The sequence below is a fragment of the Gambusia affinis genome, linkage group LG07, assembly GCF_019740435.1.
Source record: "Gambusia affinis linkage group LG07, SWU_Gaff_1.0, whole genome shotgun sequence".
In the NCBI taxonomy this organism is placed as follows: Eukaryota; Metazoa; Chordata; class Actinopteri; order Cyprinodontiformes; family Poeciliidae; genus Gambusia; species Gambusia affinis.
Window position 1 is genome coordinate 6955858 of NC_057874.1, and position 14583 is coordinate 6970440.

Here is a 14583-nt window from a genome sequence, read left to right on the forward strand (position 1 = left end):
GCACTTACTGCTGCTTATTCTAGCAGGTCAAACACCAAATATAGATTGATATGCATTAAGTGGAAACTGTCTGAGCACTACAGCAGAAGGTAACATCCACAATGTTTATTATGTTCGCTCTTGCGGGTACAGCCCGTCAGTGACAAGGAAAACGATGCTGTTGGATTTGCTCCTTTGCCAACCAATAGCACGTCAAGCAGCATTGTGGCTGGACGTGTTTCATCTTCCCGAGCGGCGCTCTCTTACAGTTACTTTACAAATCTCTAAATAAATAAATAAACGAATGGGTTCACTTTCCACAAACGTCTCGGATATGTGTTCCGACGTTGGGTCAATCGTGTTACTGATCAGTATTTCCTGTATGTTTAGGCGACTTTGTATCCAGGTTGCTTTTAGGTAGAATCGTGTTCCCCGTTTGGATCAATGTACCAAACAATTTCATCAACGATTAATCAAGTTATGAAGATCAAATTAGGCTATTCTGCAAAGCAGATAGTTATTTTTAAAAGGAAGGGAAATGGCCAGAACAATCACTGTCTAAAGTTACAATAACTCTACATGTTGGGTCTATTTTAGTTCCTAACCTGCAAGGAATCAACCAGAGACACAAATTACTTTTCTGCAGAAAAGGGAAGCTGAGCCAGACACGGAGAACCGTCGTCAAACACTGTCTGTGGTCAACTCCGTTGGCTCTCAGTCCCCAACTGCCTTTTATTATGATTACAAAGAAAGAGGTTGGCTTTTTCACACAATGGATCAAAGACCTTTACTACAGGATGATCTGGAACCTTCTGTTGACATGCCCTTACAAGGACACGAGGCTGACCATTACCAATCAGTTTCACAGGAAGCTGATAAAACAATCAGCCAAGGACCACAGTAGCTAAAAAGATAGTAAATTGATCAAATCAGCTGAGGACACAGGAATGTGTAAATGATTCTAGCCTCCAGGCAAACATCCTAAAAACAGTTTATGATGTACTACAAAGGAAATAAACTAAGTAAGAAGCTAAGTAAATATCACACAGAATAATAATATGAAAACATAACCATTCAAAATAAATTCATAAGTAGATAAACCTAAATAAAAGAATTCTTCTAACACTACATACAATTGATGTTTTTAGAGCTTCTACATCCTGTAGGTCTCCAGTGAAAATTGCAGTGCAACAGGTTTTACGTCACTTTATCTGTATTTTTGTTTCTGGGTGGCAAATCTTCACCAGTGGCCTTCATTTCACAATTACAGATTTAAAAAAAAATTTTTTTTTAACAAACACATATCTGAAGATCTGGCTAATTGTTTTGTTTTCCAGTAGAACCATGACCATACGGCCTTACACAAAGTTTTCAATTACTCACTTAGCACTGCAGGAGGCCAAGTTGAAAATCTGGCTTGCATTTCTTATTAAACTAAAGTTATTTAATTAATTTAGAAGAGTTTAAGAGGGGTTTTTTTTTTCTAAGACAGATGAGTAACTCTGAGAAATATTTATTTTCTCTTTGACATTCTGTAACATATTGATGCATTCATGCATCAATATAGAAATTTATACAGGGCCGACAAAGACTTTATTTACAGCGTGACGTCATCATCTGCACACTCTCAGGTTTTTTTTTTTCCTCTTCTTTTTTGAAGGTAAAGTAATGTTAGCATATAATCACTGCCAACATCGGACAAGTAATACATTCTCATCATTCTGGCATTCAGCTAACGCATGACATCTCCCGCGGTATGAAGCTATTTTTCAAATGATAAAGCTTTTCTGAAATATATTTCTCAATTTTTTTTAAAAAGGGTATTACGGATCGGGAGGCTTCAAAGAAAATCAAAAGAAAAGCAAGAAGGCAAAGTTGAATCTGAGAAAAAGATGAGAGAGGGTCACCCTGCTCCTAACACCGTTCTCTTCTGCATGTCTTGGATCCAAAAAGAACAAATTTACCCTAAATGTATTATTCATTGAACAGAAACTCATTGGCCTAAATTTCAAATAAGGCATCTTGCACTTGATTAGATCAGCCACACAGGAAACCTAAAGCTTTTCTAAATCTGATCTTATTGTAGTAGCATTGATAAGAAAAAAAGAAGAAGAAAAAAACCCTTTACAAAATCCCATTTGAACGTTCACAATGCATTCCTCCACTTCACCTCTCAAAGACGGCCATGCACTGTTGAGCATGAGGCAGAAGCCATATTACGACAAATAATAGCCGCTGTGTGACAGAGAACCACGACAGGCGGAGAATCTCACTGAAAAGTCATATCGACTTTTTCTCTCTTTCCTACTTACTTTCTTTTTTTCCCCCTTTGGACCCCCAAGCACACCACCAAAAAAAAAAAAAAAAAAATTTAAAAATAAAACCCCCGCACTCTTGTTAGTGTTCACATTTATGGATACTCTCTCTCGTTGTGCTCCGGTCAGCTTGTCGCTTCTGCGTTTCCATGGCAATGGCGCAGAGGATCTTATAAGGTCAGAAAAGAGAGCAGCTGGAGCTTGGCTGAAGGGAGAAGGAGGAGGAGGAAGAGGATGGGAACAAAAAAAAAAAGATAAAGATGCTTGACCCGGGTTGCTGACAGTCTGCCGGGCCTCAGTCATGTTCTTATTGGATATTTCATTACCGTCTCATCCTCCCGCCTGCTGCCGACATGATAAATCGTCCCCGGACCCCCGGTTGTTTATCATTTCTTAGGTGGCACGAGCTGTAAAACACAGGGCTGTGTTTTTGCATTCGGTGATGAAAGGTGGAGCGCGTCCTGATAAAGAGAGGGAGAGAGATGTTTAAAGGGAGAGGAGAGTGTTTTAGTGCTCCGAAGTGGATTGCATCCATTATTTAGGGGCTGCATGGTTACAGTTCAACGAGAGCGTGGAGAGAGGAAGAGAGCGGGATCCAAACATCTGTGTCCTTGGAATTTGGGTAAAAGATGTTTTTGTGGGTTTTTTTATTTTTATTTCAGAAGTTATTCTCCTGTACAAACTACTTGTGATCATTGGACATTAGCAGAAATCATATGGTTATCTTTTAAAAACGTGGAGTTAGGAAACAGCATTTCAGAGGTTCGATTTAAAAGGAGCAGAATGTGTCTAAAGCCTGATTGAACCGCAGCGAAACTAGGCCAAAAATTTAAAAAAATAAAAAAATTTAAAAAACCCTCGCTCTGATATGATCACGACGCTTTATCTCAGTTTCCTCTTCTGAGCAGCACAGATTGCGTCCAAAGGGTAATCTGGGATGCAGACGTTTTTTTTCTGAACATATGGCGTCAGGCACGATGTAAAGGGAGAAACATTTCAGGAAAAGTGTGTGCATTACGTATGTCACACGCACATATGTTGTTCTACGCACATACATTTAAAACGCCCACGACAAAGAACAATTTCTTTTCAATACTGATCACAAATTGAGAAAAACAAAAGTGATTTTTTTCCCACACGCACACACACACACACACTTTCCTCTCATTTCGTTTGTTTGCAGACAAATACAGCACATTTTCAACAAAATTTGTTGAAGTACTTGCGAAATGAAAGAATACCCACAGTTTCTCTGTGTTTTGGAGAAAATCTGGCAACTTTTGAAGAAAATGTACTGATAAAACTAATCCACACTGTGGAAATGTCATGTTCGAGATCCAAAAACCCCCCAAAAATTAAAGTATGAAAAGGCCCAACGGAAACCTAAGAAGACGTGGTTGACGAATTTAACTAAGAGAGCATCAACCAGAAATGGCAGCAAATAGATCCATGGTGAATATGGGGTAGCTGCAAACATCCAGTGCTCAGGTGGGAGAATTTGTTACCGGGGCAACGATTTATTGATGTAGTGTTCAACAAACCCGGAGCTTCACGAAGGAAAACATTGGAAGTCCCGTTTGTCTCGAGTCGTGCAGGAGACTCGGCAAACGGTCAGAGGAGAGTAGCACCAAACGAGTTGGATTAAATGAAAACCCCCATGACTGACGACAAACTAACTCTACACAAGAGATCATTATGGTGAAGCGTTTGGGCAACAGCCTCGTCCTGTAGGAATACTTTTCCTCGGTTCTTCAGTAGGGAAAGGGAAACTTTTTAAGAGCTGATGATATGAATCCCGGAGGAAAGTTCAGAAGAAAAACTGTTAGAGGCTGCAAAAGTTTAGAAACTGAGCTCTCCTGCAAAAAAAAAAAAGTAGGAGAAATGTCTTATGTTTTACAGCATGAGAACTTGTGGGATGCTTCTGCAAGGACCATGACGTTTTCATGGTCTCTCCACAGTCAGTTAGCTGGACTGGACATAATCTCAGTCTCCTCCTGAATCCTCCGTCACCTGCTGCAGTCGTGTACCGAGGACGCAGCTTCCCTCGCTGTTTATTTCGCCTCCTTCGAAATGATAAATCTGTCAGAAAACCGAGCGGATGGAGGAAGTCGGGAGGAAAGGCTGGTATGAAAGTGAGAGGTGATGGAGAGTAAATCAGAACAAGCTGGCCTGTCCAGGCTTTGATGTGAAAAAATGGAAGATTTTTAAGCTTTTCCAAAAACCTCCGTTTGATCATGTTAGCAGCCATTTTCTTTCGGCTCCCAACACGTTTAACCTATTTACTCCAATATTTCTAAACCAACAAGAACATTTCTTTTCCCCCTCATCCTTTCGTTTGTGAGATATGATCAGAGTCAGGATCAAGAGTTTTCTGTTAACAGGCTTAAAAATGTCTAAATCAAATTATCCAACAGTCTAGTCTTCTAGACTAAATATATTTGGTCCTCAGTTGAACCAAATCTATTTAGCTCCTAAACATGTACATGACAATATATACTGAGAGGAAACTACAAGATATAAAGTGTCCACACTTTTTATCTACCCTTTTCTTATATTAATTGTATTAAGGAATATATTAGGCAAAGACATGTTCCTCACATCTTTGCCTTTTCTCTGCACAATATTTACAAAGAAAAAAAAGCATGTGTGGGTATTTCCAATCCATCGATGCCCATCGGGTTTTTCTTTTTCCTCGCCATCGCTTGTTGGATTTTATTATCGACATCTAAAAAAATTTTTTTTTTAAATTGCAATTTTGGTAATTCATCACCTTATTAATGGGGCCTGAAGTAGAGAGTGGGAGTTTGGACACAACCACAACAACCGGGTAGCTCTTCCTTTATTCTAGTAACAGACTGCTGTGGAATCCCATTTTTCAACCAGCATTTGGAACAATTCGGTCACGGTGGTCGCGTTGTTTAGTCTGTCGCAAAAGCACATCCCTGCTAATTTCACAAAAGCTCATTGGGGTGCTTAAATCTTCTCCACTGACAAAATTCAAGAGGTGAACTCCGCTCTCTTTGGTCATCAAGAGAGGAGTTGGGTGTGTATTGGTGACTCCACCAAAAGCTGTTGTCATTGGCAAAGAGGAATTAGGAAGATTTTTCCTCTTTTATTCAAACCTCCAAAAACATTTTGTTACAAATGTGGCACCATTTAGGCAGAAATAAACAGGAAACGTTGCAAGGACAAACATACAAATGTTATTACTGTTTGGGATACGTTTTTAAAAGTATATTCTGAGAATATACTGAGTTTTATACATTTGTATTTGCTCGCATTACTGCCCAGTCGCTGGCAAAATATGTAGAGTTACACGACTGCATCGTCAACACCCACACACATTTCAAACTGCTTCTGAAAAGCAAACACTTCAGTAAGAAAAGTTTGTGTAATATTAGTGTTATGTATAATAGCAAACAAAGGAGCGACAGTCTGACACGAGTTTATTCGTTGAATATATTATTTTATTTTAACATCATCGTCGTCATAGTTTAGCTTTTAATTTTCCCTTCGTTCATTTAAAATGATCACCTCTGAATGTACACATACTGCAAACTGTCAAAAATATACAAACAAATGCAGGCTTGTGCTATAGTCTGGTCAAATGTTTTAAAAAACAGTGGCACTGGAAGGAGAGACAGAGACAGAGAGAGAAAGTGAAAGAGAGAGAGAGCGAAGGCAGGAGAGACGTAGAGAAAGAGAGAAAAAAAGGAGACACTGAAACCGGTAAAGACATGCACAGCATCGTTAGGAGCACCGGCAGCGGCGGTCCAGGCGCTTCCATGGGATCCTCATGGAAAAGTACGTACATTTCATCGTCTGACAGTGGGCCACCAAAATGCCCGCCACATATCGGATCAAAAACAAAATGCTGCTCGTTAATGGAACTCTTAGGCACATCATTGTTTTTTGTTTTTTTTTTGTTTTTTTTTCAGATTTTATATTTTCTGGAAAAAGTTTTGTAAATGTAGAATGCTTCAACAAAAAGAAAAAAGGGAAAGAAAAACATACAGTAAAAAAAAAAGAAAGAAAAAAACAGCTTTCAAAAGTCATTGTTAGTAACTCAACACCGTTACATAATTTGTGTGTGAATGCATATGTAGTTAACGTGTGTGTGTGTGCGTGTGTGAAGGTTTTTTATATGTGAGCACGTGAACACAAGTTGGTGCATTTCTGTAGAACCATTAATGGAGGCGAGTACTTGAGGTGTTGTGTGGGTGGTATCTATAATTGGCTGACAGCTGACCAATCAGATGCTCAGGTCTTTGGGATTATCCTTGTAGGTCTTCTTAGGCTCAGGGATCACGGGCTTGGCTGGGTGACTGCTGTTGGTCTTCGGCTTGCTGTAGTAATCTCTCAACTTAGAGGCAACAAAATTGTCGTCATCTTCTTCATCTTCAGAGTCGTCCCTCCTGGGCGGGGAGATGGCACGTTCCAGGCTGCGAGCTCTGTACCGCGGTTCAGGGGTGACGCCTCTACTGGCAAAGCGCCCATCCCTCTCCAGCATCTCAGGTGTACGCCCTCTCAACAGGGGAGAGTACTTTTGGTAGGATGAATCCAAGTCGGGGGTTCGGATTCTGGGCAGGGTGATTTCTCTGTAGTCACGGGACGCAAAGTCCTTCAGCAGTCTGTCTCCCCTGTAGGCCCTCTCCATGGAGGAGGTTCTCATCAGAGGGCTATCCTGCCTGTAGAGACGATCTTCTCTCCGAAGTGGTGGGAGTGAAAGAGCGGGCTCTCTGTTCAGGCGGTCCAGAGCTGGCGAGTCTTCAAAAGAGAAACTTGGTTCAGGAATATCGGACATTGCGGCTTCATCTGCCATCGGCTTCTCGTTGTGCCTCTCAGGGGTGTCATAGCGGTAGGGGTCTGAGGAGCGCTGGCGATGTCTGGTTGGCGATCGGTACCTGGGTGGGGACCTGTGGCGGTAAGGTGAGCGTCGTGGAGAGCGGTGGTGAGAGCGGTGATGAGAGCGGTTTGGCGAGCGGTTCGGCGAGCGGTAGGGGGCGCGTCGAGGAGAGTGGTGGCGGTGGTTTGATGAAGAATGTTGACCGTGACGGCGTTCCGGAGAGCGGCCTCTGCGGTGGCCTCTATCGCGGCTTTCCAGGGTGTTGTCTGCACTGCGTGAGCGGCTGTGCCCCTTATGAGGTGAGCGGTGGCGGCTTCGGTGCCGATGGCCATCTTTTTCCTTGTTGTCCTTCTTCTTTAACAGCTTAGGCCCATTCCTCCCTGTGGACTTCTTCACCTTGGATTTGTTGGGAGAGTGGTGACGGTGATGAGAACGATGGTGCCTGCCAGTGCCATGGTTGCTAGTGCCATGGTTGCCAGTGCCATGGTTGCCAGTGCCATGGTTGCCAGTGCCATTGGTGCGGTGGCTCGGCTCTGTCTTGCTCCGGGAATGTGGTGGGATTACTGGTGGGAAGCTGGACTCTGATGGTGCATTAGTTAGGGGCAGGGAACTCACTTCCGGAGCGTTTTGTATCCCTGTGACTGCGTCGACGGTGCTGATGTCGTTGGGGCTGCCGTCTGCAACACAGTTCGACACACAGATGAGGCTAGAATGACCAAACATGAAACTACACACCAAGCGACTCTACAGACTTTTGACACTGATCATGCTGATCGACTCAGACATAAAGCTGAGAACAAATCCAATGAAAGCCAATCTGATGTTAAGCAAATGTTAGATGGCACAGCAGCAGCCAATGACAGTGGTAAGATAAAAGAAAAGCCGTTGTGGAAAAGCAGCCACTGAATCCAAAAGACTTGTTACCAACAACAAACCTGCTCCTTGGTCTACGTAGGGTCACGTCTCTGAAGTGGAAAGGCTGTTGGCTCTTCAGGTTGAACCTATTGAACCTACTCACTTGTATTAAAGACTCCTACAGTTTCATACACTGCAACAGTTCCTTTGTATCCTCAAAGTCAATAAATGCTCATCTAAAATCTATAAACTAGGAAAGGACTCAAGGGCTTGGAATATCAAAAAATTCACAATATTCCCAGTCTAATTGTCACAAGGTTAATTTTAAGGTTCAACACCAGCAGACAGAAGTGATATTGTTGTTTAACTACTGAGTTTAGTTTATCAGCAAATAGAGATCGAGGGTTTGTGCAGCTGTTTGAGTCGAGATTAAACTAAAGAGCCATTTCAGGATTTTTATAGCCTCAGCTAGGAATGGGAAAATTTTGAGTTACGGTGATGACCATAAACTTTACGGGAACAATGTTTGCAAAAGCCAACAACATAGTATTGAGACTGTGACTTTTACTATTGTTCCCACTACTGGGTTAATAAGAGCAGCAACAAATATATTTAAGTGTTTATATACATGGTAAAATGGAAAATGCATATGAAATAATTGTTTTTTTAATGTTTGTGAGGCTTTGACTGCAGTAACATGAAGTTATAGGTATACACACTACCACCAAAAAACTCCCAAAAAGAATACAACATGTTCTTAAATACTTTTCATTCTAAAATCTTTCATCTTTAAAACATTTGAACTGGGTGCTATTGCACTGACCACTAAAAGTTGAATTTCAATGTTTTGTTTTAGCCTCGGTCCGGTCTTGGAATAATACCCAACATTAATTGAGGCGTCTACTTGAAACATAAAAATAGTTCAACTCGGTGAGAAGTGTTCCAAGCTAAATATGGATCTTTGAAGCAAATTTTGTTTAAACGTCTATTTATTTTCTAATTCAAGACATTTAAGAGTTTTAAAATGCTTACAAATGTAACACTAGTTATTTTTGGAACAAAATCAACACTAAAACCTAAAAAAACAACACAGTGGTTATTTACTGGCCGAAGAGTAAATCTTTGTTTTATAATTGTGCAAGCTTCTTTTAGTTTCTCCCTTTAGACATTACAACGGCCTCCGTCCTCCATATATGCTCCTTCCCTGCATCCATGAACCTTTTCTCCTGCATTTCTTTTTAATAATTTTTTTTTTTTTTTTTTTGCTATTGAGTCCAGACCAGAAAGCAACCAGCATTTTTTTGTGTACATATAATCTATTGGAAGCCTAACTCTCCCTTTCTCTAATGTGCCAACACATAAATCAGACAAATAAATACAACTGCAGCAAAAATTTAGCATAAGGAGTTGGAATCTTCCCGTAGTCCACACACAAGAGAGCCTTTCTAGGACAAAAAAAAAAAAAGGAAGAACAACTAAAGATAAACAAGCTCTTTACAATTAGACTTCCAGATTTTCCAGAACGTACGCACGGGTTACTTCAGACGAGAGCTGCGAAGCGGCATTTAGGTGAACGGTTGTATATGCATGGAGCAGAGCGCGGGCATGAGGTGATCAGAGGCCACAGCACACACACATCAGGATGAAGAGAGACGGAGGAGAACCCAGATGACAGAGGAGGAGGACAGCTACAAACCGTGGTCTGATTTTGGAGGACAGAGGCCTCCCCCATCTTGTCATTTCTCACACTTGCGGTGAGATGGGGAGCGGCCATCCCTGAAGGAAGACAAGAGCCCAGGGCAACACAGAGAGAGGAGAGCATACACAAAAACAGAAAAAAAAAAACAAAGAACACACAAGTTTAGATTGCTTGGAGCCAACTGGAAGAAAGACAAGGGAGAGTTACTGATTGTATTGATTCTTATTGGAAAAAAAGAGTGTTTATTTGATCATTCAGAGTAAAGAGACAGTCCAGGAAGTTACCCAAACCCTTCAGTGAAAGCCACTAGTTACACAGAACAGTGACACCCCACCCCCCAATCACCCAAACACACACACACACACACACACACACACACACACGCAAACATGTACATGTTGACAAAGCAGCAGCAGAAAAAAAATAAAAAGTCTCAGAAATCAAAAAGAAGAAACACTGGCAGGACTGTCGAAAAGGTCGTGTCAACTTAAAAAGTAAAAAATTAAAAAAATACAAACGATGATCAAAAATATACACAGTTCACATGACGCCATATCGGTGCAGATCAGAAAACCGCAAATAAACTTCCACAAGCAAATGCTTCTCCACTCAAAATAAAGAAAAGAAAGCAAGACAATGAAAAATGTTCATGACTTGACTATCAATCCAAACTCGTCAATACAATAACCATACGAAAAGAAATGTTCCATAAATATTATGGAAAAATCGACAATATAGGGGGCAAAAAACTTCAGATGTACACTCTTGACAAGTTCATGCAGTAATAAACCTTTGTTTTTTCTTTTCTCCGTTTATATGTGGCTTTGATTCATGGCTCTGTACAATGAACAAAAATACTCATAAAAATGTCTCTATTCATTTCATCGCTGTACAAAAGCTTTATATAAGCGCCAGGCCTCATTTTGTCTGCATGGGGGGGGGACGTGTGGCGTTGGGTGTTTTAATCTTCACAGCATTTTAATGACATTAACATCGACAATGGGTGCAACAGAATGTATTTTTTTTTTTAAATAAATCCATGGATGAATGAGTAATGTCGAGCACACTGTAGCAGAATTTTGGCTTGGAAAAAGAAAATCAAAGAGTACAAAGGCATCTCGATAAGTGAGATCATCGTCAAAGCGTGAATTCATTTCAGCAACTAAATACAAAAAGTCAAACTGGGTTTAACGATGATTCATTACAGACAGTTTGATACGTTTCAAGTGTTGGTTTTGATTAACTTTGATGAATATGGCAAACAGCTAGCAGAAATCTTAAACTTAGTTTCTCAGACAAATAGACTGATGTTGTCTTAAGCCACTCATGACCAAGACTTTCATTTTGCTTTGGGATTAGGAAGAATGTTCGAATAGGACTGAGCTGGGAAAACAGCAGAGTTATCTTAACTGGGCAAAGGAGAAAAAGGGGACTGCAGTGCATAGGCCCAAGTCCTCAGTTCAGAATTTTTTTTTTACCTTCTTTGGAGCTTGAAAAAGAAAATGTAGGAAAAAGTGGACAGACTTGGGGTCCAGTGTGAAGTTTTCACAGTCGGTTACGTTTCAGGGAGACTTGCTGTCTGTTAACGTTGGTCCCCCAAGTTTTCTACAAGTCGAAACTCCCTCAGGACATCTTAGCGCTTTTGCAGCTGCTCTATTTCAGCAAAACGCTTTACATATATTTTCCAGCAGGACTTGGCAACTGACCAACCAAAGTACCAATACCTGCCTTAATGATCATGGTATCACTGGACAACGAACGCGATAGAGAATCAATGGAGTTTAGGTCCGGAAGAGAGTGAGACACATACATCACTTGAAATATATCTCTTTGAGTGTAATGAGTCCATAAAGATTTCAATTTCGAACTTAATAACTGAAATAAGTCAATGTTTTAATGCTAATTCAGTTCTTTAGATGTTCTGATATTAGGCTCCCTCTTCTTCTCTTTAACACAGTTCTCACTTAAAACCTTAAGGAGTTCAGTAGCTTACATTCACCTCCAATAAATATCATAAATATGTTTGTGTCACAATGAGGCCAAAGCTGTGAGACGTCCCACCTTTTGTAGAAAAGCAAAGAGTCAAAGTTTTTTTCCTTTTTAATGGTGAACTGGTGTTTAACAATGAGCTAAAGCAACATATGTCACTTCTTCCTAAAAAAAACTAAAAAACAAAAACAAAACAAAACTTGTTTTCCTAGTAGGAACCCCCCACCCCTGTAAACAGTTTTTTTTTTTTTATATGTTGCACTGAAATTAGGCCCACCACCGTTCTGTAAAGTCCCGACAGAGTGCTTTAGCCGAGCGGTCAGAAGGTGAAACGTGACAGCGGGATGACATGGAAACCGAGAGCAGGCGACAGTAGGAGGGGCCAACGACACCCGAAGGAGCAATCTCTAAGCTCCTCCCCTTCGCCCCCAACGCCCAGAATCCAAAAGCACAGGAGTGACCTTCACCACAGAAAGACTTCAAAGCCAAGCAAACCCTCCTTCCTGTCCCTGGTGTGTCTACGCCAGGAAGGGGCGAAGGGCTCCCCGACGTGCGATTCAGTTCTTTGCCACCTTCAAACCCCACCACCGTCCGAGCTCAGGGTGTGAAGATGGGGGAGAAGGGAATGTTTTCGTAGATTGACCCACCATATTCAGGCACGGAGCCGTCGCCCCTCTTGAGCACCAGATGGACGCGTCGGCCTCCGTTCTTGATGAGCTCGATGGCCCGCGCGTGCTTCATGCCTTTGGTGCTCTCGCCGTTGATCTCCAGGATTTCATCTCCGACCTGGAGGGAGAGGCGCAAGGCCACAAGTAGGGGTGGGAGGGGAGAGGAAACAGCAACAAAGAGAGGCAGAGTGACAGGTGAGGTAGGGAGGAGGCAGTAAAAACACAAAGCAAAACAAGAGGAAACGGCAGCGGGGAAAACGAATGGCAGGACGGAAGGACGAAGCGGGAAGGTATGGAGAGAGGCGACGTCGGAAAAATAAAAAACAGATGGGAAGGTTGGACGGGTTGACGAGAAATCACAGTTTAAAAACTGATTGATAAAGATGCACTGAAGCAGCTTTTCCTGCTTTTCCTCAGCTGTTTTGCAGAGAGCAAATCAGAGAGCAGCGACTGTGACGCTCAGAGAGACAGACAGGAGGGAAAACAGGAAGAAGGAAGAAACACTTTTGGCTTCCTTCAATCCCCTCCTCAGGTTAAGCTGTCAGAGGCGTCTGCACCAGGGGAGTATTTCTTTGGCAGGGAGTAGATCTCTGTCTGACACATCTCTCTGCCTCATAGAGCTGCTGCTGCTATTAATAATTCCTCTAAATAACCTGAACTCGTGCAAGCCGTAGGATTCAGACATGCATGTACAAATAATCAGATTACACCAACTCACTTTCCTAACTGAGAAAAATAAAATCTAATAAGTTCTTCCGAGGTGTCTCGCATGCAAAGGCATTGTGAGAGCATTAGCAAGACATTTCTGCATATTTCCCTAAAACACTGCAGGGGTAACCTGTGGATTATTTTTTTGGATTAACTGATTAACAAGTGGATCGTAAATATTGAACAACAGTAGGTTTTTGTACACAATTTGAACCAGGTGTCAGCTTGAGGAGTTTTGGGTGGAACATATTTACAAAGGTGTTTTTTTTTGTTTGCCTTACATGCAAAATGTGAATTTTCTTTCGACAGTTTTGGCTTATTTACTGCTCTAAATGTGTTGCTCTTTCAGCCAATTGCCGTTTTTTGAGCTCATATACTTCAGTAAATGATCAATTGATTACTAAATTAGTTGATGATTACTTGAATAAACGAATCATCACGATTAATCCGATTAACTGTTTCAGCCCTAAACTGAATGCCAATTTATAAAAAAAAATTAAATAAAAAATAAAAAAATCTTTGTAGGTTAAAACAGCAACAACTAAATGTGATCAATGACGTTGTTGTAACTGTAAAAATCAAAGACGTTGTAATATTCCAGCAGCAGGAAGATTAAGTGCAGCCTTTCTATTCTAGGTTAAAAACTCATAGTAAATATTTTTGAACTATAGCATTTTGTAATCAAGGAAATTCAACCACGAAAGTATCACTGTGCTCACATTCCTACATTCAGTGAATCATTTTGCTTCAATGAGCCAGTAGGTGACCGTTTATATTTACTGAAGCATAGTTGGCAGTAATTGTGGGATACCTCCCACAGTGTCAGTCCTTACGATGGACAGCATTAGTCTCTGAGGCAGACTAAAGAGTCAGCTGTTTTAGACGGCACCTTAACAAAGCAGCTTAATCGGTATGCGACAGATAAAACTCTCAACGCAATCAGAGATAATCTGCTGAGATCTGCTGCAAAACTGTGCAAAAAAGGGGAAAAAACAAAAACCAAGCACGTCTAATCGGATTATACAAACAGAGATGCTATCATCAGGTTTAATTAAATATCCTCGGTTCTTCCAATTAAATAAGCCGTTTAGATCACTACATCATTGTCACACAGAAAGGAAACAAATTTCCTCAGCTTAATCCTCCAGAGATGCTTTTAAGACAATGAAGTTGAAACTCGGAGCTGTGGCAGAATTGAGAAGACAGGGGAGGTAAGAGCTAGTAAGACAACATGCAGACCTGCAGTGGAACAGTGGAGCTCACAAAAACTCTCCGGGGAACTCGTGTTGTGGTTTCACACAGAAACCTGTTTCAGATCTGCTCCAGTTGAAGTGAAATGCTGCAGCCGAATACAACCCGTTGATTACAAAAAGTCAAGTTATCGGGTACGCAATCTCATTTTTAGAAGACGATACAGTCCGCCAGTAACGGGATCCATTTATCGCCTGCTTGTTCGGTGGGAGACAAGCCCCAGCATCAGAGGGCATCTCAGCTATCCTCAAGAAAAGCGGACTCGCATTTCAG

At 41.3% G+C, this 14583-nt stretch overlaps 1 protein-coding gene across 11 annotated transcripts in view; it reads right to left on the reverse strand.

Moving 5' to 3' along the window:
- Positions 1-5739: 5739 nt before the first annotated feature.
- LOC122834350 (membrane-associated guanylate kinase, WW and PDZ domain-containing protein 1-like) overlaps positions 5740-14583 on the reverse strand; it is a 141121-nt gene continuing 132277 nt past the window's right edge. For 8 of the 11 annotated variants that reach the window (XM_044122720.1, XM_044122715.1, XM_044122719.1 and 5 more), the window contains 2 exons: positions 12331-12469; positions 5740-7817 (listed from right to left, as the gene is read on the reverse strand). In XM_044122720.1, coding sequence (XP_043978655.1) covers positions 6547-7817; positions 12331-12469 — 1410 coding nt within the window. In that variant the 3' untranslated portion in view covers positions 5740-6546. Of the gene's footprint in view, positions 7818-9691; positions 9772-12330; positions 12470-14583 lie in introns of all 11 variants that reach the window. The other 3 variants (XM_044122723.1, XM_044122722.1, XM_044122721.1) reach the window with 1 other exon arrangement.